General features: G+C 60.4%; 1 protein-coding gene across 3 annotated transcripts in view; it reads right to left on the bottom strand.

Annotated features, from left to right (window-relative positions):
* NECTIN2 (nectin cell adhesion molecule 2) overlaps positions 1-24,956 on the bottom strand; it is a 43,562-nt gene that overhangs the window by 1,631 nt on the left and 16,975 nt on the right. The window contains exons 1-8 of one of the 3 annotated variants that reach the window (XM_050930841.1): positions 17,271-17,509; positions 16,644-16,994; positions 15,588-15,881; positions 15,122-15,239; positions 12,147-12,295; positions 2,862-3,006; positions 745-808; positions 501-584 (exon numbers count right to left, since the gene is read on the bottom strand). In XM_050930841.1, the coding sequence (XP_050786798.1) occupies positions 501-584; positions 745-808; positions 2,862-3,006; positions 12,147-12,295; positions 15,122-15,239; positions 15,588-15,881; positions 16,644-16,932 (1,143 nt within the window). In that variant the 5' untranslated portion in view covers positions 16,933-16,994; positions 17,271-17,509. Of the gene's footprint in view, positions 1-500; positions 585-744; positions 809-2,861; positions 3,007-10,006; positions 10,763-12,146; positions 12,296-15,121; positions 15,240-15,587; positions 15,882-16,643; positions 16,995-17,270; positions 17,510-24,956 lie in introns of those variants that run through there. The other 2 variants (XM_050930839.1, XM_050930840.1) reach the window with 2 other exon arrangements.

A 24,956-nucleotide genomic window follows, 5' to 3' on the forward strand; every position in this document is an offset into this window, starting at 1 on the left:
TGGGAGCCAGGACTCCTGGGTTCTATGCCCAGCTGTGGGACAGGAGTGGTGTTTAGTGGGTTAGAGCAGTGGGCGCTGGGTGCCAGGACTCCTGGGTTTTATGCTCAGCTATGGGAGGGAAGTGGAGTCTAGTGGGTTAGAATAGAGGGGCTAGAAGCTAGGACTCTGGGGTTCTATCCCTGACTTTTGGAGGAGAGTGGGGTCTTGTGATTAGAGCAGGGGTGGAGGGTGTCTGGGATCCAGGACTCCTGGATTCTCTCCCTGGCGCTGGGAGGCGGTGGGGTCTGGTGGGTCAGAGCAGTGGGGGCTGTGAGCCAAAACTCCTGAGTTCTGCCCCCAGCTCTGAAAGAGGAGAGGGATGTTTTGGTTAGAGCTGGGGCAGAGATTCCCAGAGGAGTTTCCAATCCAACCTGGTTGTTCTTGTCAAGGGTAATCCTATCTGAGAGGATTGGGCACCTGATCCCTCTCCCCAAGACCCTGCACCCTGTCCCAGTAATTACCGGCTCTGTGGGATCCGCTGCAATGCTGGGCTCCAAGTAGGCAGCTTTCAGTGGGATGTTCTCAGCCTCAGGGGGATTAGAGACCTGGAATGAACCAGACACATTGAACCAGGCCAGAGCCAGCAGTGTGCTGCTCATCCGAGCCGGGGAGAGAACCCAGGAGGCCTGCCTCCCAGCCCCCACCCTGCTCCCCGCTAGATACATCCCCTCTGCTCCCTGGAGGTAGCAGAGATATGGCACCTACCACCTCAGGGTCCTCAATCTTCTTCTGGGGCGGGGGCGGCTTGTAGGCTGGAGGCCCATCTAGGCTGGGAGGTGGGGGAGACGGAGGCAGAGAGGTTAGTGTGGGTGGGGGCAGGGAGGGGAAAGCATGTACCTGAATCCCTACCCAAATTTCCTTCCTGACCCTCATCACTCTTCCCCCACACTGACCCCCTCCTCTTCCTCACTTCCACTCCCTCTCCTCCTCCACCCCTCAGAACCCTCAAACCCCCCTCTATACCTCTGACTCCTAGATTCCATCCTCCAAGCTCTGATTCTCGGACGCTCTCTGAGCCCCCTCCCCGATCTTCCTGCCCAAACCCCGACTCCTGTACTCCCAGACTCCAGTCTTTTCCCCAAACCCCAACCCCTGCACCCCCAGACACTGCCCTGTTCCCCAAACCCCGACCCCTGCACCCACAGATACTGCCCTGTTCCCTGAAACCCAACCCCTGCACCCCAGACTCTCCTCTGTTCTCCGAACGCCAACCCCTCGGTCCCCATGTTGCCCTGTTCCCTGACCCCAGCACCCCCAGACACCACCCTGTTCCCCAAACCCTATGCCCCCAGACACCACCCTGTTCGCCGAGCCCCAACCCCTGTGTCCACAGATACTGCCCTGTTCCCAAAACCCTGCACCCCCAGACACTAGGCTCCCTGAACCCCCAAATCCTGACCCCTGCACCCCAGATACCACCCTGTTCCCTGAACCCCCAAACCCTGATCCCTGCAGCCCCAGACACTGCCCTGTTCCCCAAACCCTATGCCCCCGGACACCACCCTGTTCGCCAAGCCCCAACCCCTGTGGCCACGGATACTGCCCTGTTCCCCAAACCCTGCACCCCCAGACACCAGGTTCCCTAAACCCCCAAATCCTGACCCCTGCACCCCAGATACCACCCTGTTCCCTGAACCCCCAAACCCTGATCCCTGCAGCCCCAGACACTGCCCTGTTCCCCAAACCCCAACCCCTGCCCCCTAAACCCGCCCTGCTCACCGAGCCCCAAGTCACTCACTCCTCGTTGTCCTGCTCTGTGCGATTTTTCTGCTGCTGGTGGAAAATCAGGACCCCAGTGGCCACCACAGCCACAGGCACGATGGCAGCAATGATGCCGCCGATGATGACACCATGTTCCCCGAACCCTCAAACCCTGACCCCTGCACCCCCAGACACCACCGTGTTCCCCAAACCCTCAAACCCTGTCCCCTGCAGCCCCAGACACCACCATGTTCCCCGAACCCTCAAACCCTGACCCCTGCAGCCCCAGACACTGCCCTGTTCCCCGAACCCTCAAACCCTGACCCCTGCACCCCCAGACACCACCGTGTTCCTCAAACCCTGACCCCTGCACCCCCAGACACCACCGTGTTCCCCGAACCCTCAAACCCTGACCCCTGCACCCCCAGACACCACCATGTTTCCAGAACCCTCAAACCCTGACCCCTGCAGCCCCAGACACCACCATGTTTCCAGAACCCTCAAACCCTGACCCCTGCAGCCCCAGACACCACCGTGTTCCCCAAACCCTCAAACCCTGACCCCTGCAGCCCCAGACACCACCATGTTCCCCGAACCCTCAAACCCTGACCCCTGCAGCCCCAGACACCGCCCTGTTCCCCGAACCCTCAAACCCTGACCCCTGCAGCCCCAGACACCACCATGTTCCCCGAACCTCAAACCCTGACCCCTGCAGCCCCAGACACCACCGTGTTCCCCAAACCCTCAAACCCTGACCCCTGCAGCCCCAGACACTGCCCTGTTCCCCGAACCCTCAAACCCTGACCCCTGCAGCCCCAGACACCACGTTTCCCGAACCCTCAAACCCTGACCCCTGCAGCCCCAGACACCACCATGTTTCCCGAACCCTCAAACCCTGACCCCTGCAGCCCCAGACACCACCGTGTTCCCCAAACCCTCAAACCCTGACCCCTGCAGCCCCAGACACTGCCTGGTTCCCCAAACCCTGACCCCTGCACCTCCAGACACCACTATGTTCCCCTCAAACCCCAACCCCTGCTCCCCTAAACACTGCCCTGTTCCCCAAACCCCAACCCCTGCACCCCAGACCCGCCCTGCTCGCCGAGCCCCAAGTCACTCACTCCTCGTTGTCCTGCTCTGTGCGATTTTTCTGCTGCTGGCGGAAAATCAGGACCCCAGTGGCTACCACAGCCACGGCCACGATGGCAGCAATGATGCCGCCGATGATGCCCCCTGTGGTGCCCGCGCCAGCCATGTTGGGCTGGGCTAGGAGAGAGAGGAAGAGGGGGTGTGAGTGGGGGGAGGGGCTATCACCCCCCTAGCCTCTATGTGGCCCCCCCAGGGCGTCCCATGGGCATGAAGGAACCTTTCTCAGGATCCTGCATCCCCTCCACAGCCCCAGCATCACAGACCTGCCCCTAACCTCACCCACCCTCCAGTGCCCCTCAGCCCCCCACTGAAATCTAACCTCTACCCCTCCCTCAGGCCAGCCCCTGTCCCTCTCCCAGCCCTAACCCCTGACCCACTGGGCCAGGCACCCCCAGCCCCTGGGCTCCCAGCTGCTCACTCTGGCCCAGCCCTCAGGAGCCCACCAGGTGGCGCTGCCGGGCCACACAATCCAGTCTGTGGGCCCAGCACCAGGCACTGGACCAGGTGGGACCCCACCAAAGCTGACCCCAGCTCCCCACCACCACCACCCGCCCCGCTACAAGGAGTGTGGCTGCCGGGGGCAGGGGGGTTCATTGCATGAGAGTGACGGGGACTCCTGGGTCCCATTCCCAGCTCTGGGGTCTAGTGTGTTGGGGGGGGGCTGGGAGCCAGGACTCTGGGTTCTGTTCCTGAGCACAAGGCTTGGAGGGGGGGTACAGAACCCCCCCACCTCCCATTTCTCCAGCCTGCAAACTCCCCTTCCCAGAATTACACACAGCCCCATGCATTATGCACAAGAAGCTGGGAGCGCCGGCTGCTTTGCTGCAACTCAGCCAGGCCATTTCATTTTGTGTGTGTGGTGGTGCGGGGAGGTGGGGGAAGGCTTTCAAGTTGCCATGTTGCAGAAACCCTCGTGGAGCCAGAGATCTCAGAGCCAGCTGGGCCAGGCTGGCCTGGCCCCATCCAGCAACCCTGCATCAGGTTCCCTTAGTGAGACGTACCCAAAGGCTGCCCCGGAAACCCTGCAGTTATGGGGGGTCCCTGGCCATGGGGAAGCCCCTCAATTCTCAAGAGGTGAGAGCTGACACATGACCCAAAGCAGAGGTTTAACAGGCACTTGTAACTCGAACTCTGCCAGCTCCTATGGCTGCCCAGGGCGGTTTATGTCAGTGGAGTCTCCTCCTCCGCCGGGGAGGGTGGGTAGAGCGTAAGCAACAGGGCTGGATCTCAGGACTCCTGGGTTCTGTTCCCAGCTGTCGCTGACTCCCTGGCTAAGCTTGGTCCAGTCCCTGCCTCTCTCGGAAGCCAGTTCTCAGCTGGGAAATGGGGTAAGAGCTCTGGCTGTCTTCCCGACTTCGACCAGGAATGATTCAGTACCCAGCCTGATGGGGCACCCCCGCCTCAGCTGGGATCCGTGCAGTGCCTGGCACCACATGAGGCCCCCACACTTGGGCCTCTCGAGCCTCCCACAACACGTCAGTAAGAACACCACTCTCCCCACATTACAGACAGTGGCCAAGATTTCCAAAAGGGCCTGGTAATTTTGGGCACCCACCTCAACACCCCTGAAAAGAGAGCCTGGTTTTTCACAGGGCAGATGCTCAGTACTTACCACCTCTCCCCTCCCAGAGCCAGAATAGAACCCAGGAGTCCTGGCTCCCAGCCCCCTTCCCGGCTCTAACCACTAGCCCCACTCCTGAGGGCACAGCCAGGGCTCTGCTGAGACACTGGGGGGGAGGGAGGCCTTTGCTGCCTGTGCCGGGATGGCAGCAGGTGACTCATGGGATCCAAAACCCATCAGCTCTCACCGGGGGAGGGGCTGTCTCAGCGTTCCCCCTCCCCCGCCACTGACGTGGGGAGAAATCGGAGCCAAGTTTCACTGTGTGCAGATGAAATACCAAAGCAATGAAACACTCACCCAGGGCCCCCCATCGCCTCCTCCCATCTGCAGGGCTGGGAATGCAGCGGGCCCCTTATCTTATCTCACTGCCTCCCCCCGGGAACAAAGCTCGACTCCCTTGGCGTGCAGCCAGCCCCCCCATAGCTCCCATCCCCCCAGCACCTGCAGACAAGCATTGGTTCTTCCCCCCAAGCATCAGTGCGTCCCCCCACCCCACATGGGCTCCAGATTGGTGTTTATGTGACCCCAGACTCAGCACCCACCTACGTGGCCCTGCGCAGCTGCAGCTGGACTGGTGAACTTCAGGTTTCACCTTCAGCCTTGAGGTGTGCCCAGCTCTCATCCACCCCTCAGCCCCTGCCCCCCCAGGTGCCATGGGCCTGGGACCCCATCTCCCTCCTGGGCTCTTGGGCCAAGCCCACTCCCAGCTGGGACACCCCTCCCAGTCCCCTCCTGGGCTGTGGGGCCCCAAGACTCCCCCAGCTGTGAACTCTCCCATTCCTATCTCCCAGGCTCTGGGGCTCAGAGACCCCACCTAGCTGAGATCCCCAGTCCTCTAGCTCCCTCCTGGGCTGTGGGGCCCCAAGACTCCCCCAGCTGAGACCCCCAACTTTGCAAACCCCAGTCCCCCAGCTCCCTGACCCTGAGATTCAGGGATCAGAGGACACTTCCTTGAGGGGCACATTACCAGAGGCCACAGGCACTGGGCAGGGAGGGTGATAGGATGCCGGACTAGTGACCCCCTCCCAAAGGGAAGGCAGGATGATCCAATGGTTAGGCCCTTGCCTAGGACTCAGGAGCCCTGAGTTCCATCCCCTGTTCCCCCCCCCCCCGCCCCGACCCCAGCCTTCATGTTCCTTAGGGTGGGCCTACGGGGCAAAGCCCCTGCAGGGGTGAGTCTCCAGGGGGCTCACGCTTTGTGTGGGGACAGCCCCTGGGGGGAGGAGCAGGACAGCAAAGCACCTTGAGCTCCCCGGCTGCGCAGCACTAGGCAAGAACTGGCTGAACAGTTTCTCCCACCCTCTCCTCCCTTGGCAGGAAACAGCCAGGCTGTGAGGGGAGGGAAATGGTGTTTCCCTAGAAATGTTTTGATGAAACCAAAATAGGATACCAGGCTTCGGCTTGGTGTTTCCCCTTTTGCATAAACAGAAAAACAAACCTGTCCCTGTGACTCCGCAGTTACAGCCACTGGGGAAGAGCCCAAGCGGGACAGGTTCCTGGTCAGCCCCACCTGTGCTTGCTACAGGTGGGTCCAAAGGGTCCACACATTAGTGAACCATCTGCTGATCCTTCAACAGCTGAGCAATTGCTACAGGCAGCTGCAGAATCCAACAGCTCCCTGCTAACTCCACAACCCCTGGGAGAGATGGGCACGGTGGGGGGATGTCCCATAACCCCCCAGCTCCCGGAGTCATGGGCTGATGGGATGGGAGGGGCTTGGCTTGCGCACTTTACAAAAGGGAAGTTCTAGCCTGCAGGTTTTTGGGAGAAAAGCTACACGACATGGAGTGCGACCCCTACAGGCTCAGACAGACGCCAGAGAGAGGTCACAGAGCAGGAGCCCCCCGCGCCAGGCGCTGCACAAACACAGATGGGCTACACGTGTCTCTAACCTCCAGGCATCCTTGCTGTTGAGCCCTGGGAAAATCCCCGCTTCTCCCTGCAGTCCCACTTCCCTGCCAGGAATAAACATGGGCTATTTATACACCACAGTCACTTAGAACTGCGCCCGCAGCTCAGGAGAGCTGCAGAGAGGAAGTGACAGGACTTCCAGGAACGGGCAGAGACAGGGATGGCGTCACCCACCGGTGCTTAAGGACTCACCCTTTCACTTCTGCCTTCACCCCAAGGGATTCCCCTTGGGCTGCAGAGAGCGGCAGGTATGGAGCTTAGCACAGTCCCGGCACCTGACTGCCATTCCCTCTGCCCTACAGCAACCCTCTGCCTAGCATGCACTCCACCCCCCAGAGACCCCCTGCCTAGCATGCACCCTACCAACCCCCCAGAGACCCCCTGCCTAGCATGCACCCCACCCCCCAGAGACCCCCTGCCTAGCATGCACCCTACCAACCCCACAGAGACCCCCTGCCTAGCATGCACCTCCACCCCCCCGAGACCCCCTGCCTAGCATGCACCCTACCAACCCCAGAGACACCCTGCCTAGCATGCACCCTACCAACCCCACACAGACCGTCTGCCTAGCATGAACCCTACCAACCCCACAGAGACCCCCTGCCTAGCAAGCACCCCTCCTGTTGTCATGACCTCATCCCACACAAAGTCGCCTACCTGGCATATGCTCTGTCCTTGCACCCTGCCTGGCATGCCCTCCCCCAGCCTGCACCCACCCCGCAGGCTGTGACCAGCCCATCCCCCCAGATCTAGAGCCCAGCCCAGGGCTGGGAGAGGGGCAGGTGCTATTTTTAGCTCAGGCAGCTTCAACCTCAGCTCCCCAGCACTGGTCCCCTGCAGGGATGTGGGGGCTGCACTCATGTAAAAGGGGAATGGCCCCAGTATGGCTGCTGTTACCCTTCAGCTCCCAGCCCTTGGGAGGGCTTCAGTTAATTGGTCTTTAGGCACCTACAAAAGCTGCCCTCAGCCCCCCGCCCCATGCTACCTTGTGGCTGCAGCCGGAGGAGACAGGTGTCCCAGCTCCCTGCTGCAAGTCAGCAAGACTGAGGCTCCTGCGGGGGATGGGGTGCCTGTCAGCCCCAACCCCTTGCTTAGCCAAGGGGACGCTCAGCAAGAACATCAGGCAGGAGATTCCCAACGGATGAAAGGAAACGACTCGGAACTCGCTGCTACCAGACATGGGGAGTCACCCAGGGAAAACACCAGCAAAGTACTAACCCCCTTATACACCCCAGCACGGCTGTGACACTGATCTCTAGGAGGGTCAGGATGAGACCTGCGCGAGGGGTGGGGGGATTGGCAGGGTCTCACACCTCCCCTCTGACACACAGCACCAGATGGGAGACAGGATGCTGGGCTAGATGGGCCCTCACCTGGCAACTGCTAGATTCCAAGCCTCAGCTCAAAGGCAGCTTCTCGGACCCTGGGCTGGGGGGCAGGTCCCAGGCCTTTCCAGTGCTGTGAGGTAGGATTAGGAAACTCTCTCTTCAAAGCTGGAGCTGCCGGGTCAGGACCAGGTCAGCCAAAAAACAACCGCAGGACTGCTGAACTGACACCACAAGCTCCCAAGGGACATGGGGGCTGGAGGGGGGCTGCCCCAGGCCTGCGAAGCCATGCGAGAGCAGCATGGGGGGTGGGGAGGACAAGTCCCACAACAGATCACAGAGCCCGGGTCTCCCCAGCTCCTCGAGCCTGGGGGGGTGGCACTCGCCGCCAAGGTCACAAAGCATTAGGGGGATCCCAGCAGTGGGGGAGGTGGGTGGCAGAGGGGAGGGGAGGGAATTGTGGCAGCGGGAGGGGGGGCAGCAGAGAATTAGGGAGGGACCCTCAAAGGGAGGAGTGGGGGGAGGAGCCCCAATACAGAACCCAGGAGAGCAAGTCAGTCTGGGGTCCCCTTACTGGTGTCTCGGCTCTCCCACCAGACATCTGGCCCCAGCTCCTCTCAACATGGCCTCTGCACGAACCATAAACCACATTTCACACCTGAGCGGATGCCGCAGGCCTGAAACCACAGACACCTGCAGCAACACCCACAGGCCTCCCCAGTCCGCCAGGGTGGGCCCAGTTCCTAGTCAGGGGCAACGGGCCCCCAGGCCGACCCTTCCCCCGTCAGACGAGCTCCCACCCGGCCCAGACTCTAGGAATGCACAACAGGGAGCCGGGCACAAGACAAACAGCAGAATGAGTGCGGTGCTGACAGAGCCGGCCGACCCCCGAAGCCAGCCACCGACCTGCCTGCTACCAATAAAATGGACGTGTCCCAGGTTTTCCAACTGCCCCACAGCAGGCTGCGTTTGGGAAGCAGGCCCCACTAACACTTTCCATCGCCCCAGACACTGCATGTGAGCTGGGGGGGGGGGGGGTGTCTGATGTTCCCACCCCTCCTCCTGGGGGGGATTTTTTGTTTTGTGTTGATTAAAAAGGAAATTTCTGTGACAGCACAACAAAAAGCACCAGCTGTTTCAGTTGGAAAGTTTGGGTTTTTTTCCTGCCCACAGAAATCATTTCTGGCCATTTCTAGATGGTTGGTGATTCGCTGTCCCCATACACCCCCTCTTCTATACGCCTCCAGCACAATACCCCATAGACACCCCTCACCCTGCTAGCAATACATTTCCAGTGTGCCCCCGGCCAGCTCCCTCCCACGCCCACTCTGCAGTAAGGCACACGCCCTCCCCCACTCACTTCCTCTATAAGCCCCCAGCAAGCCCGCCTTGACACCGCACTCCCCCAGCACGTCCGCCTTGGCACCGCACCCCCCTAGCACGCCCGCCTTGGCACCTCACCCCCCCAGCACGCCCGCCTTGCCACTGCACCCCCCCAGCACGCCCGCCTTGGCACCTCGCCCCCCTAGCACGCCCGCCTTGCCACTGCACCCCCCCAGCATGCCCGCCTTGGCCCCACACACAGCTGCCCTCCCAAACACACCTGCCTTCATGCACATGCCCCCCCAAATAATGCAGACTCTTCCCCTCACCATCTGCGCAGCACTTGGTGCTGTGCACCACCGCTCAAGCCCCCATCAATACTCTTTTCAGCCCCCAGTCCCACCCAGCAATGAGAAGAGACAGCTGGGCCTGGGCTCCAAGGAGACTTTATTACACACAAAATGGAGACAAGATGGTGACGGTGCCATAGCAACCAGTACACTACGAAAATAACCGCTCTCGGGGGCTCAGGATATTTACATGGGGGAGGCAGAGGAGCTGGCACCGTAAGACACAGCGGGGGGGCAGGGAGAACAGTGCGGGGAGGGGTGTAAACAGTGTGTGTCACAGACACTGGGAGACAATGGAGCAACGGCACTCGCTAGGACAGGTCACTGACATAGGGTGCACCTCGGGGGAGCCCCCCAAACGGGGAGGGAGTCACACCAACTCTCCTGCTTTCATTACAGGTGGCGCAGAATCAGGCAAATCACATCCTCAATCCAGGGAGCGGCGTGGGTCACCTTTTAAAGGGGGAGGGTCTGTGTTCCCCCACCCCACCCCCCAACGCCTGGCTCAGGAACTACTGTGTTGTACAAAACCCAAGGCATCAGCACGAACCTTCCTGCCCCCCTCCCCGGCACTCCAGGGTCCCCCGCCCCACGTGTTCACCCAGAGCACAGCGTCCGCATCCCAGCACATGGGTGTCAACGGACCCTTTCCCCCAACACAAGGGTGCATCGCCCCCCACCTGGCCAGGCAGCGGAGACCCGCCTACTGCCTGGGGCTGGCGGGATCATGAGTCAGGAGTCCAGCGTCCATGGCCCCCCAGCAGCCTGTCGCCCCCTGGGAGTTTCCGCAGCCCCCTGAGTTAATCCGTCTCTGCTCCCCAGACTCTCTCGTCCTCGCCTGCGAGGGGTTCACCCGCCATTGTCTCGGCTCCCCCCAGGGCAGGGCAGTCACACGTAGACAGCCGTCTTGGAGATGATGGACCCGTCATGCTGTGACTCCATGTCGTCGTCCTCGTAGCCGCTCGGCGCGCCCTGCCTGGGGTGGGCACTGAGCCGCGACATGGGCCCCACCTTGTCAAGCCGCTCCTCCTCCTCTTCCTCCTCGTGCCGCTGGCCGGGGTAGCTGTAGGGGCCGGACTGCTCCCCGGGGGCCCCCTCACCCGGCGTGGCCCTGAGGGGCCGGTCCAGCTCCAAGTTGGGGTGGTAGATTAAGCTGGGGGGCGGAGCGGCCCCATTGCCAAAGATGCGGGTGGTGGGGTCATAGGCACCCTTGACAGGGGGTCGGGCGTGGCGCCGGCGGAGCAGGAAGAATACCAGAGCCCCGAGCAGGGCGAGGGCCAGGATGCCCCCGACGAGACCCCCGGCAACAGCTCCGGCGCTGCTCTGCAGCCTCATGGGGTGCTCTGGAGTAGAGAAAAGATGGAGGCAGGGGGTCACTCTCCAAGCTTCGGGGGGAGGGGGCGTTGCTCGCCACGTGCCGCTGGGCAGAAGAGCCGCGGATGGAGCCATTGGGGGCGAGGGGGAGGGCCGTGGTGACCCCTTTGTCATCCGAGGCGGTGCTTCCATGCAGAGCCGGGTCCTCCTGGGGCCAAGACGGGGTCTCCCCTCCCTTCCCCGCTCTGCCTAGTGCTCACAAACTCACACCCTGCCCAAGCCCACAATGCACCTGGCTGTTGGCACATGCCCCACCCCCACCCCACCTGGCTGTTGGCACACAACAAGCCCCCATCCCCCTCTCCACAATGCAACCGGCTGTTGGCACATGCCTCACCTTCTGCCCCCCTCTGCATCTGGCTAATGGCACATCCCCCATCCCCTGCCCCACACACTCCCCTACAATGCACCTGGTTTGCCCTGCCCTCCCACAATGCACTTGGGTATTAACTGTCCCCCCTTGACCCCATGCTAATGCTCACACATGCTGCATGGCCCACAAAGCCTGGCTGCTGCAGGGGCCTCACACCTGGGTGTAAATCCTCAGGGCAGATAATTATTTGGCACAGGACAGTCACAAGCATCCCCATCCCCGCAATGCTGCCCAGTCACCACCAGAGCAGTAACAGCGGGAGGGGCCAGGAACAGGACCCAGGAGTCCTGACGCCAGCCCAGCCCCCTGCTTAATCTACTAGACCCTGCCTCCCACCTCTAGGAACCAGAGAGAGAACCCAGAAGTCCTGAGGCCAGCCTCGCCCCGATTCATCAGGAGAAGCTGGGGGAGATTACCCCAGCTCCTGGGCTGTGGGACCCCTGAGGAGGTGAGGGAGTGGAGGGAAGAGCCTGCAGCTTCCAGCAGGAGTGTGAGAGAGCTCACCACACCCCCAGAAAAGACAATGAGGTGTAACACATTCCCCAAGCAGCTTCCACCAGCTAAACAGGGTCTTTGCACCCCCTCGCAGACCCTCCCTCGCTCACAGGGCATGGGCTCAAGCAGGAACCAGAGCAATGTCTTGGGGAGAGGGGACGAAGCAGGGGGTGAAAGGGGGGGCATTTGCAGGGACACCTTCTCCCCCCCAGGATGGGCCCCTTCGCCTCCCAGGGCATGACAGAGACACCCTTCCCGCACCCCTGGGAGCCCCACCCCCTGGAACTTCCCCAATATCCCAGCATGAGACCCCGCCACCTTCCCTGGCACACAGACCCCCCAGCCCTGAACAAGCCTCCCACCCTCACCCTGAGCTCCTCCAGCCCTTTGAACAGACCCTGGACCCAGATCACACACCAGTCACCTGCTGGGGGAGGGGACACCGCCTGTTCTCAGCCACCGGGGAAGGACCTCCGCGCACTCACCTCGCACGAGGACGGTCTGCTCGACCCGTGTCGTCCCCACGCTATTAGTGACATGGCAGATGAAGGTCGTGTTCACCGCCACATCCACTGACTGCACCACCAGCCGGTCGCCCTGTACCTGCACCGTGGTGGGCAGCGGCCCACTAGGGCTGGGGGAAGGAAGGGGAGGGGAGAGACTGGTTAGAGACCAGGGCAGTGGGGTCTGACTCCCAGCATACCCACCTCACATCCTTCTCAGACCTGGGGTTTGTCCTGGCTCCCAGCCCCCTCCAATGCTCTACGTACTAGACCCCACTTCCCTCCCAGAGCTGGGTAGAACCCAGGAGTCCTGGCTCCCAGCCCCTCAACCCCCTGCTCTAACCTAACCCACTAGACCCCACGCCCCTCCCAGAGCCGGAGATAGAACCGAGGAGTCCTGGCTCCCAGCCTCCCCTCCCCCCTGCTCTAGACATTTGACTCCTCCAGGTGTGCATTCAAAGCAAGAACAACCCCCAAGATACTCGCTGCTGTCACACCATGGGGAGCGGGGAGCAGCAGGAGACCCGGGGAGCAGTGGGCAGCCACTGGCACAACAGTTCCGAACTCTGTGCCAGGGGCTGGATGAGGCTCCCCAGATAACCCCTCTGATGTGCAAAGTAAGCACAGCTGCCATACACTGACCCCCACCCCCAGCCACTCTCCTTTCAGCTCAGCCTCCGAGTGACCCAGCAGCTGGCTGTCCTGACCGAGCAGTGGCTGGGGGTGGGGGGTCGGGTGCAGCTGTTCCTCCAGGGGGGGGCGGGGGCAGGTGAACTGGTTCAGACCCATCAGCCTCCCAGGCCTTGAAGAAGCAGGGACAGAAAGAGACAGCCCCCTCCCAGCCAGCCAAGTCTTCCACAGGGACAGGCCAGCCCAGGGTGAGGGGCCCGCCCACAGACACTGGCCAGGGCCCCTTGCTAGCCTAGCTCTAGGGAGTTTGGGGCCCCGCTACCCAGCAGAACAGGACTTGAGGCCTTTCACAACCTAGAAAAACAGGTTTGTGAGCTGGTTTATGTTTGCATTTCCTCCTCCCCATGGGAGCAGCACCGTGACCCAGGCCCTGCCACTCCTCCTTTAAATTTAATCCCTTTGGACCCTGGAACATCCCTTCTCCCATGATGCGGGCAGAACCCAGGAGTCCTGGCTCCCAGCCCCCCTGCTCTAACCCACTAGACCACACTCCCCTCCCAGAGCCAAGGACAGAACCCAGGAGTCCTGGCTGCCAGCCCCCTTACTCTAACCCACTAGACCCCATTCCCCTCCCAGAGCCAAGGACAGAACCCAGGAGTCCTGGCTCCCAGCCCCCCTGCTCTAACCCGCTAGACCCCACTCCTCTCCCAGAGCCAAGGACAGAACCCAGGAGTCTTGGCTCCCAGGCCCCCTGCTCTAACCCGCTAGACCCCACTCCCCTCCCAGAGCCAAGGACAGATCCCAGGAGTCCTGGCTCCCAGCCCCCCTGCTCTAACCCGCTAGACCCCACTCCTCTCCCAGAGCCAAGGACAGAACCCAGGAGTCCTGGCTGCCAGCCCCCCTGCTCTAACCCACTAGACCCCACTCCCCTCCCAGAGCCAAGGACAGAACCCAGGAGTCCTGGCTGCCAGCCCCCCTGCTCTAACCCGCTAGACCCCACTCCCCTCGCACAGCCAAGGACAGAACCCAGGAGTCCTGGCTCCCAGCCTCCCTGCTCTAACCCACTAGACCCCACTCCCCTCCCAGAGCCAAGGACGGAACCCAGGAGTCCTGGCTCCCAGTCCTCCCTGTTCTAACCGACTAGACCCCACACCCCTCCTAGAGCCGGGATAGAACCCAGGAGTCCTGGCTCCCAGCCCCCCTGCTCTAACCCGCTAGACCCCACTCCTCTCCCAGAGCCAAGGACAGAACCCAGGAGTCCTGGCTGCCAGCCCCCCTGCTCTAACCCGCTAGACCCCACTCCTCTCCCAGAGCCAAGGGCAGAACCCAGGAGTCCTGGCTCCCAGCCCCCCTGCTCTAACCCGCTAGACCCCACTCCCCTCCCAGAGCCAAGGACAGAACCCAGGAGTCCTGGCTGCCAGCCCCCCTGCTCTAACCCGCTAGACCCCACTCCTCTCCCAGAGCCAACGACAGAACCCAGGAGTCCTGGCTCCCAGCCCCTCTGCTCTAACCCACTAGACCACACTCCCCTCCCAGAGCCAAGGACAGAACCCAGGAGTCCTGGCTGCCAGCCTAAGTTCCCTCTGAGCTGTGCAGCCGCGCAGCAGCCTATTAAGCACTGCGCAGGTGCTCACTGCTGCTGCGGGGAGATATTCCTCTCCTCCAGCCCTGGACCCAACCCAGCCCTGTCAAAGACCTGCTGTGGCCAAGGGAGATGCACCGCTCCCCGGGTCCCAACCTAGCCCTGGCAGGTGCCATGGCTGTGGGAAAGGCACCCCTCCCCCCCGAAGCCCAGGTGCTGCTGCAGGGAGAGAGGGCTGGGGGGAGTCCTCTCTCCCTGCCATAGCCCCAGGGCAGCCTGCACCCCAAACCCCTCATCCTCAGCCCCACCCCAGAGCCTGCACCCCCAGCTGGAGCCTTCACCTTCCCCAGCACCTCAATCCTCTGCCCCAACCCTGAGCCCACTCCCATACTCCGAACCCCTCAGCCCCACCCCCACACGAATTTTGTTATGTACCATACACCAATAGGGAGGTGATGTGTCACACATCACCTCCATATGTATGTACATAACAAAATTCATTCCGCACATGGGTGGGAAAAATTAGAGGGAACACTGCCTTCCAGTCCCCCTGCTCTAATGCGCTAGGCCCCACATGCCTCCCAGAGCCAGGGATAGAACCCAGGAGTCCTGGCTCCCAGCCCCCCTGCTCTAACCATCAGACCCCAGTCTAGGAGTCAGCCAGTGTGTTTGTCGGGGGGTGGGGCGGGGGAGAGGGAATCTAACAGCAGCATCTCCTCCCCCATGAGCCTGTGCAGGGACTCACGTGCTCCAGGAGTAATGGGTGGGTTTGGGGTTCCCTTTGGCGGTGCATCTCAGCGTGGCCTCACTCCGGCTCACGTACCAGTTGTCATCATAGCCATCAATAGTGACTTGTGGCGGGTCTGTGGAGAGAGCAGAGGGGTCAGTCAGACTCTGCCAGCTGCTTTTGGGGCCCAAGCTATCCCTGCTCCACAGCCATGGACAGAACCCAGGAGTCCTGGCTCCCAGTCACTCCCCCCACTCTAACCCACTAGACACCACTCCCCCAACAGGGACAGGGAGAGAACCCAGGAGTCCTGGCTCCCAGTCCCTCCCCCCACTCTAACCCACTAGCCCCCACTCCCCTCCAAGTCTTGGGGAGAGAACCAAGGAGTGCTGGCTCCCAGCCCCCCTCCACCCCCAACCCACCAGCCCCCACTCCCCTCCCAGAGCTGCGGATGGGATCTGGGAGCCCTGGCCCCGTCACTCACACAGCACAGACAGCGTGACAGGGATGTTCTCCGGTGCAGCCAGTGTTCTCTGGCTGATGACACAGGTGATCTGCTGCTGGTCTGCTGCCGCCGTGGGCACCATGTTGAACTGGCTGGTGACGGTGACAGTGCCATCTCCGTTGGTCACCTCGGAGGCATTGTAGCTGCCGGGGAGGGTGGCGAGCCACTTGATGTGGGCGGGGGGTTTGCCGTTGGCTGAGGTGCAAACAGCCACTGGGATCGTGGTGTTACCCACCACCACCTTCCGCGACTCCGCCGTGTTGGTGGGCCTGGCTGAGGGGACCAGAAGGCAGGGTTAGCCAGTGGGGTTCCCCAGACTCCTCCAGCCAAGATCAGGGGCCCCATCGCACCGGGCACTGCACAGAGATTGGATTTGGGCAAGCTCCATGGGAGCTGAACCAGGAGTCCTGAGTCCCAGCCCCCCGGACCCTCCTAGCCAAGATCCCATCCCTGAAAATCCCTTTCCCAGCAGCTGCCCACTAAGAGTGCCTCGGTAGCCATGCCTTATGATGCTTTCCCCATCGTTAATCAAAGCAATTAGCACAGGCAGTTCTGCCCATGTCAGACACCCGGTACGAGGAGCCCCGAGGCACCGATTTCACCACTTCCCCTGCCCTGGGTGCGGCACAGGCTGCAGCTGATCCCAGGGGCATCCTCACAGACCATTCACCAAGAAGAGGGACCCGCAGGCCAAACCGTCAGCCCCATACGCCCTTCCTCAGATCAGAGCCAGTGCTCCCTAGAGGGGAAGGCCTGTATCTCATCTCCCCCCACCCCCCGCCAGTCCCCTGCCTGGGGCGGGATTGGCACACCCTAGAGGGGAAGGCCTGTATCTCATCTCCCCCGCACCCCCTGCCAGTCCCCTGCCTGGCGTGGGATTGGCACACCCTAGAGGGGAAGGCCTGTATCTCATCTCCCCCCCACCCCCTGCCAGTCCCCTGCCTGGCGCGGGATTGGCACACCATGTGCCATTCCCCCTTCCAACCAGTTCCCCATCTTGGGTGCCCCCAGGGACAGACCCCGTGCCCCCCTCACCCAGGATGCTGAGCGTGGTGATCCCGTCCTCATTGCCATGAGGGTAGGTGGCAAATTCGCAGACGTAGGTCCCCTCGTCACTCATGCGCAAGGGCTGGATGATCAGCGTGGCGTCCTGCAGGGAAACGTTCAGAAACCGGATCCTGCCGCTGTTGTCCAAGGGGAAGTTGGGCTTGTGGTCCGGGAGGTAGACAGCCACGTTCTGCTTCTTGCCCCCCATTTCCTTCATCCAGGTAACCTGGCTGACCTTGATGTCAGGGCTGGTGGCAGGGAAGAGGCACTGCAGCATGGCCTCATCGCCCACGTAGCCCGTGACCTCATTCCGGACCTTCACCCGCTGGGTCAGGACCACTGTGCGGGGAGAGACAGAGCCAGTTAGCAAGGGTGGGGGAATGGCCTACTCCAGCCGCTGGACCAAACGCCGCTCCCAGAGCTGGGATGGAACCCAGGAGTCTGCTCTCCCAGACCCTCCTGATCTCACCGACTGGACCCCACTCCCCTCCCAGGGACAGAAACAAGGACTCCTGGCTCCCTCGGCCGTCTGTCTGTCCGACGTGCCGTTGTATTCCGACACAGACACACACACGTTCTAGCCACATCCCCACACCTGCATGCACAGATACACACCTGTCCAGTGCTCTCACACAAAGGCTTCCTCCTTTCAGCTGAAGTCGTGCCAGCTCTGTGGGTGTCCTGGGACGGGTTTGGGTTTGCCCTAGAGATGCAGCTTATCTCCTTGCGCCAGTCCTGACACCCGTTCCCAGAGCAGACAGCAGTACGGGGCCTGCCAGCCACCACCTCCCTCACGCACACCCCGTCCCAGACCACTACAAGACTTAGAATACCCCATGGATAGGAAAAGCCATGCCTCCCGCCCTGAGCCACCCCGTCTCATTCCCCACCCCACTGTGAGCCAGCCCCCACCCCCGCTGCTCCCAGATGGGGATTCCCCCTTGCTATGACTCACACACAGCCCCACCTATCCTCCGAGAGATCACGGCTCCCACCCCAACTACCCCAACCGGGCCCACAGCCTCACGGGAACTAACCAACACCTTGTACTACAGCCCTGTGCCAGTCCCAGGCCTGGTGCTGTCAGTGGCAACAGCTCCCTGCTGCCCCCGGGGGAAGGAAACAAACTGCTAATAAATGCTTCATACCTCAGAAAACCTGTTACTCACCAGACACAGCTGGCAAATGACTCACCACCATCACATAGTGAGTTGGCAGCAAAGCTATGAATGGAACTCAGGAGTTCTAGCTCCCAGCCCCGTTCTAACCACTAGACACCACTCCTCTCCCAGAGCTGGACAGAGAACCCAGGAGTCCTGGCTCCCAGCCCCCCTGCACTAACCACTAGACACCACTCCACTCCCAGAACTGGGGACAGATCCCAGGAGTCCTGATTCCCAGTCCAGCCCCCTTAATGACTGGCCCATTCTCCTCTTCCAGTAGAGCGGGGAGCCTGTGTGCATCCAGGCTGGGGGCACTCACAGCGTGGTATCTGGGCAGGGATTTGGGGGACATGGATGCAAATCCCACACACACATACACACACACACAGACCACATGTCCCCTGCAGCCCAGTTCTCCCAGCATTTCCAGGCTGCTGGGTAAGGTGTCAGCTCCTCTGCTTCACAGACAGTAACCTATTGTCCCTGCCACAGCAGCCTTCCTGTTTGGCTGGGAGGACATGGGACACTTTGTTTCCGCACACACACACACACACACACACACACAGAGATACACACACCCAATGCAGAAAAGGGAAAGCAACGTGCCTGGGTCAGCAGGGAGTAAAGGACAGAGAGATCATTGCTGGGGAAGCTCCCACTCCCTGAACAGGGATGGGAAAAGAATTAGTCATACTTTAATCACTGTGGCTGGCCTGACTCAGCACACTACAGCCTGGATAGAACCCAGGAGTCCTGAGTCCCAGCCTCCTCCCTCCCCCCCCCCCCCGCTCTAACCACTAGACCCACCCCCCTCCCAGCATCCCTCTCTCAGGCTGGCTCTGGGATCCACTCACAGCTCCCTCCCTCCGCTAGCTCTGCCAAACCATAACCTTGTTGGCTGCAATTTCCCCTCTTCAGCCCCTTCAAAGAAAACCTGCATTGTGGGCTGGGGCTCAGGACACCTGGGTTCACTTCCCCAGCCCTGCTGCTGGCTCCCCGTGTGACCAGGGCCAGTCCCTGCAGCTCCCAGAACCTCACTTCCCAGCTGTAACCTGGGGAGATAATTCTGCCTTGGGCCACTTAGACTGCAAGCATTTTGGGACAAGGATTGCGACTAGCTATGTGTCTGCCCAGCACCAAGCCTCACTAGGGGGCCCTACCGATCTCTGCCAAGGGGGGCAGCACCAGGCACAATTGGGGGCCCTCAACCTCAGCCAGGAGGGCCAAAACCCAGCACAATAGAGGTCCCTGATCTCTGCTTGGGGGGCTGAACAGCATCCAGCACAATGGGGGGGGACCCATTTTGATCTCGGCTGGTGGGAGCCAGGACAGCACCCAACATAGCTGGGACCCCCCCCTCCCCACCAGAATCATGCCCAGTCCCTCCACTGCATTTCAGCTGGGAGGGTGAGGTCTGTGCAGCACCCAGCGCAGCAGGGAGAGTGGGGCCCCTTAGCCCTGTGGAAAACAAACCCTAATTGCACCATCTCTGTGCTCCACTTAGATCAGTTAGAGAAATGAGAGAGGAAAAAGGCTCCAGGCAGATTTTTTGCCTGATGATTTTGCTGCAGAAGAAAAAGCTTTTTTTTCTTCCCAGTCAGCTAAGGGATCTTTGCAAGAGAGAAAGAGGCACACGAAGGACACACGGCCAATGGGACAGACACACAGATAGTTTAAAAATAGCCATAGCTGCTGAGGTACTAGCCTGGCAAACACCCCCACCTCCAAGCCCCTCTCCACTCCGCCCCGGCTTTCAGAGCCCTCTCTTAGGATTCGCCCCTCTGTAGGACGATTATCCCAGTGAGGCAGGCACGCAGACCCCCTGCCCGTAATGGGAAGCGACAGAACCATCTCGAGCTGTGCGCCACAGTCAGTCTAATTCTAAGAGCGTGAATGAAGCGGCCCCTAATTTAATAAAAAACCAGATCAAGCGTGAGGCGGGGGCATTAAAAATTCAGTTTTACATGAGGGGAAAAACAAAAACCTGAAACCGAAAAGGAGGCGGCAGAGGGTAATTGCAGAGCTGCATTATATCCTGCACTGCTCAGGGAAGCTCCCAGAGACCCCGAATGAGCTGAGATCAACCTGGACTTAGTAGGGGCTTGGTTAACCCCTTTTTCCTGGCTTTATAATTACAGTCCCTAACCCCAACCTCCCTCTCTTTCCTTCTCAAATCTAGGTTGCTAAATAGCACTGTTGTGTTGCTGTTAAATGCCCCCACCCCCAGGTGCATCTCAGAGCCAGGCAAGACGGCCCTGAATAAACAGCCCCCCATGCCCCACCCCAGAAGCAGCCGCATCTCAGCATAGCAGGTACAAGGTAAAGGCAAGCAGCTGGTATTGCCAGCTAGGCCCACGCCCCCAAACTGTGGTGGCAAGAGACTCCTGTTCCTCATTAGGAACATTTGGGCAGGGTGTAGGGAAGGGGAAGTGAACAGAGAAGGGGGACCAGGACTGTCTCTGATTTTCCCCCTCCCTGCAGGAACGGGGCCTCCAGCTGATGCTATCTGATCCTGTTGACTCAGTTGGGCAGCTGAAGCCACCACGATTCCCCCAGCAGCTGCATGCACCCAATAAGATTCCCACCACAGTGGGTGAGCCAGGGAGGGGGCTAGCAGCACCCCTGCCACCGCCCATGCTGCTGCAGAGCTCTGTGGACAATGCTGGCTCCACACCACAGCACGGGGACAGGGGACGGCTCACTACTGGCTCTGGCAGCAGGAAGGGGCAGGTTACATATAAGAGGCCCCTTCCCACTGGGCAGTTCAGGCACCGGGGGGGAGGGGGACTGACAAGGCTCTGAAGTTCTGAGTGCTCGAGTGTGAGACAGGGGCGTGAGGTGGGACAGCAGCCAGATGGAAACAGGCATTGGGAAGAGAGGATGACAAGAGACACCCATGCATAGATGGAGGAGGCAGCACTCCAGCCATTGTTAGGGCTGAGAGCCAAGACTCCTGGGTTCTACCCCCACCTCTGGGAGGGCAGTAGGGTTTAGTGGTTTAGAACAGGGGGGCTGGGAGCCAGGACTCCTGGGTTCTATCCCAGCTCTAGGAGGGGTGTGGGGTCTAGTCGGTTAGAACAGGGAGGGTTGGGAGCCAGGACTCCTGGCTTCTACCCCCACCTCTGGGAGGGGAGTGGGGTCTAGTGGTTGGAGCTGGGGGGATGGGAGCTAGGACTCCTGGGTTCTCTCCCTGCCTCTGGGAGGAGCAGGGTGTGATGAACTGAGTATGTTCTTAATGTTTGCTCTGAATACTGTGTTGGTGCCTCAGTGTCCCCATGGCAGTTCTTAAGTATCTGGCAGAGCAAGGGCCAGTGCCCCTAAATGCCTGACACTCTGTCTCCTAGCAACTGATGGCCTGGGCCCCTCCCCTGCAAAGGTGCCAACTGAAGGTGTTGGAGACAAAGAGATCAGGTGACCTCCTGGCCCGGGAAAGGAGCTGAGCAGAGAGGAGGGGCTGGGGGGGGGGTTGTTAGTCTGGAGCTGGCTGGGGACAGACGTGGGAGTCTGGCTCACTGCCCCCCAGAATGGACCCGGCTGAGGGGTCCGGTTCGCTGTATCTACAAGTTCTGTTTTAGATCCTGTTCCTGTCATCTAATAAACCTCTGTGTTACTGGCTGGCTGAGAGTCATGTCTGACTGCAAAGTGGGGGTGCAGGACCCTGTGGCTCCCCTAGGACCCCGCCTGGGTGGACTCACTGTGGGAAGCGCACGGAGGGGCAGAGGATGCTGAATGCTCCAAGGAGAGACCCAGGAGGTGAAGCCGTGGGAGCTTCTTGCCCTGAACAAGTCTGCTCCAAGGGAGAGGAGGCTCCCCAAAGTCCTGACTGGCTTTGTGGGGAGCAGTTCCAGAGCATCGCCCGGGGACTCCGTGACAACTGGTGGCGGTGGTGGGATGTACTGCACCCCGTGAATGGCGCTTCTTGCAGTAAGTGACTGGGGAGCAGTAAAACAAAGGAGGGATAATGAGGACCAGGCGTGCTGAAGGCTCAGAGAGGGACGGTTTCAGGGGGCAGTTAACCTCTGGGAGTGTGTGACCAGCGAGAAGGACTGTTGGAGTAACGGGGTCCCCCTGAGGACTGCAGCGAGCAGTCTCAGGGGCGGAGGAGCTTGCCGCTCTACCCTGGGAGACAGAAGGATTTTTGCAGTAGCAGGGTTCCCCTGGGGATTGCAGGAGCAGTCCCAGGGGCGGAGGAGTCTGCAGCTCGACCCTGGCAAAGAGGTGGGGACCACGAGAAGGGCTGGCACAAGAGAGGTTCTTCCTGGAAACCATGGGGGAGCCAAGAGCACACAGGCCTGTGAGTCCAGAGCCACTTGGGAACGCTGAAGTGATGGCCTATCACCATCTCCTTAAGAATGACATTGTGATCCTGTGCACAAAGAGAGGGTTACGCATGAGGACGTTCACCAAGGCACAGTTAATCGTGCAGCTGGAGGAGGAGGACTGCTCTGAGGAGCAGATTCCTGGCCCAGATGGGGCTACAAGAGGATCTGGGAGCAGCTGGAGCAGCAGCCAGGCATTCCCGAGAGTCTGGTCCCCAACCAGACAAGAGTCTTCACGATCGGGTTCCCCATCAGGGGATCGGAGACGGATGGGATGGGAGCAGAGTCCAAGAGAGCGAGAGGACCGTGAGAAAGAGCAAGAGCCTGAGGAAAAGCTGCAGGAGAAGCAGCAGCAGCATGGACTGGCAATGGTGGAGCGGAGAGACATAGGGGACTGCCCAAGGGTCAGTGGGGAAACATGCCTGGGGTGGTGAGACCCTGGGACAAAGGGAACTGTGGTGGTGCAGTCGCAGATGCTGAGGGGCTGTGGGACCTGGATGAAGGTCCCTTGGGTGAAGCCCCTCGCCCTGCCTATGTCCCGGATCCCTGTACAGACCCAGGAGGGGTCGGGCTGGCTGGTAGTTGGGGTTCTCCAGGATATCGGCTGTGAGGTCCTGTTGGGGGGTGACTGTGTCTCCTTGGGAGAGGATCCAGACCCTGCTCCTGTAACGGCCGAGGGTTTGAATTTGAGGATGGAAATGGTCAGTGAAAACGCAAATGACCTGGCTGGCAGGGGGGAGGGGCTGCTGGGCTCAGGATACCTGCCTATCTGTAACCAGCCCCCTGAGGCTGAGTGGGAGGGAGAGACGCTCCCCGCCCCCCTGCACACCGGAGAGGGGGCTCACGCTGGCTCTGATGCTGTGACCAGAGCAGAGAGCTCGCTGCCTGGCCCCACTGGGACAGCAAGGGGGGAGCTGAGACCCCAGCTGAGTGGGGGGACACCAAGGCTGGGCAGGTTGGCTGCCAACCAGGTTTGCCTGGTCCAGACGTGCTGCTGAGAAGTGATTACACAGCAGGGAGGGAGCTACCAGGGACAGGGCTTGGGGGGGGTGGGGGGCTGTGACCCCAGGCCCAGCCAGCGAGAGGGAGCAGGTCCCACTCCCTGCCCCAGCAGCTGAATCCCAGACCGAGCTGCAGAGGGATCCCTCCTTGGAGAAGCTGAGGGAACTTGCTGGCCACAGCGCTGCAAACCCCCTTGGGGAAGGCTGCAGGGACACAGTCCTGCAGGAGAAGGGAGTCCTGTACCGGGAATGGGCTCCCCAAGGGGAAGTAGAATTAGGGGGAATCGGGAGGCAGCTGGTGGTGCCCCAGGAATCCACAGGGTTCTTCCCATTTGAGCTGCTGGATGGGAGGAGAGTGAGGGGACCCCTGGACCTGAAGGGGGAGGATTGGATGGAGAAGGGGGAAGACCCTCTGGGGGATCTCTTCCCTGAGGTGGGAGCCAATCTCCCCATCAGGTGTTCCCCGTTCAGAGTCACTGGGAAAGCAGCCCAGAACCTGGAGAGAGAGGTCAAGGACATGCTGGCTTTAGATGGGATTCAGCCGTTTTACAGCCCATGGGCCTCACCTGTGGGGCTGATCCCCAAGGGAGACAGGATGATCTGGTTTTGTGGGGGCTATCAGAAGCTTAAAGCCATCACAGTGTCCGATGCAGACCCCATGCCTAGGCCGGGGGAGATTCTAGACAAGCTGAGGGGGATGGAGAACTTGGCCCTGGCAGACACTGATAACATGTGCACCTTTAGCCAGACCTGGGAGGAACAGGTGTCCCAGGTGAAGAGGGGGCTGGGCTGCCTCAAGGAGGTGGGACTGACGGTAAAAGCTGGAAAGTGTAAGGGGGTGTTAGGCCTGAATAAAGATATAGCAAACAAAACCAGGTATGCCAACCTGACCAAAGTCAGGCTAACAAAGGTTTGTGGGTAATTCCTGAGTGGAAAACACTGAAAAGCAGCAGCATGTCTCACAAGCGCTGGAAAAAAGTAAGATAAAAAAAAAGCTGCATTCCTGGCATAGTACCAAATGTGCTGTGTTCGGGCAGCTCTTCAAAAAACTGATAAAAGCCCTAGTTTCCCAGCCTCCTTGTTTTTACTCCCTGGTTTTGTTCTTTGTTTATTTTTAACTCCCCTACATTTTTAACTTTAGGCATACATGTATACTAAAGGTGTCTAGTTTCTAGTTGTTAGAAAAAGGGGGTAGGTTGCTCCAGTAAATAATTTATGACGCAACAAAACTGTCTATATAGGCTTATACTAAGATGTAAAAAGGGGGCTGGTTCTCTCGGAAAACAAGCTGCTCTCTATTGATGCGTGCACTTGTCAATAAAGAGCTTTTGATCGAACCTTGCTGGTGTTGCCTGTCTCTCTCGCGGTCAGACAACGAACTTTGCCGTCTGGGGTAAAGTCCCTGACAGGGGGACGGCAGAGGTGTTGTGTCTGGGCCACAAAGTGGGAAGCGGCTGCCCAAGCCCAGAGCTGGCCAAGGCCAAGATGGGGGCTCTTAACCTAGAGAGCCCGAATTGCAGCCCAGAGGGCTGGGAAAAGACCCCGTCCCAGTTTGAACCCCAGGGGTATTGGGGATAGCAAAAGGGTTCAAACCACATAAACCTTCCCACATGCGGCCTGCAAGTGCCATCAAGCACACCCGACCTAAGGGAGGGCGTGAGACTGGACTGTCCTGGTGTAACTCACACCAAGGAATGGGAGAGATGCTGGGGCATCCATGGGAACGTTGGTGGGTTCGAACTTCCCCAGGTCACTGGCTGGAGTGACCTCGCTCAGTTCGGTCTCGAAGGGGGGAGAGATGTGACGAACTGGGAATGT

The sequence above is a fragment of the Gopherus flavomarginatus genome, chromosome 20 (assembly GCF_025201925.1).
Source record: "Gopherus flavomarginatus isolate rGopFla2 chromosome 20, rGopFla2.mat.asm, whole genome shotgun sequence".
In the NCBI taxonomy this organism is placed as follows: Eukaryota; Metazoa; Chordata; order Testudines; family Testudinidae; genus Gopherus; species Gopherus flavomarginatus.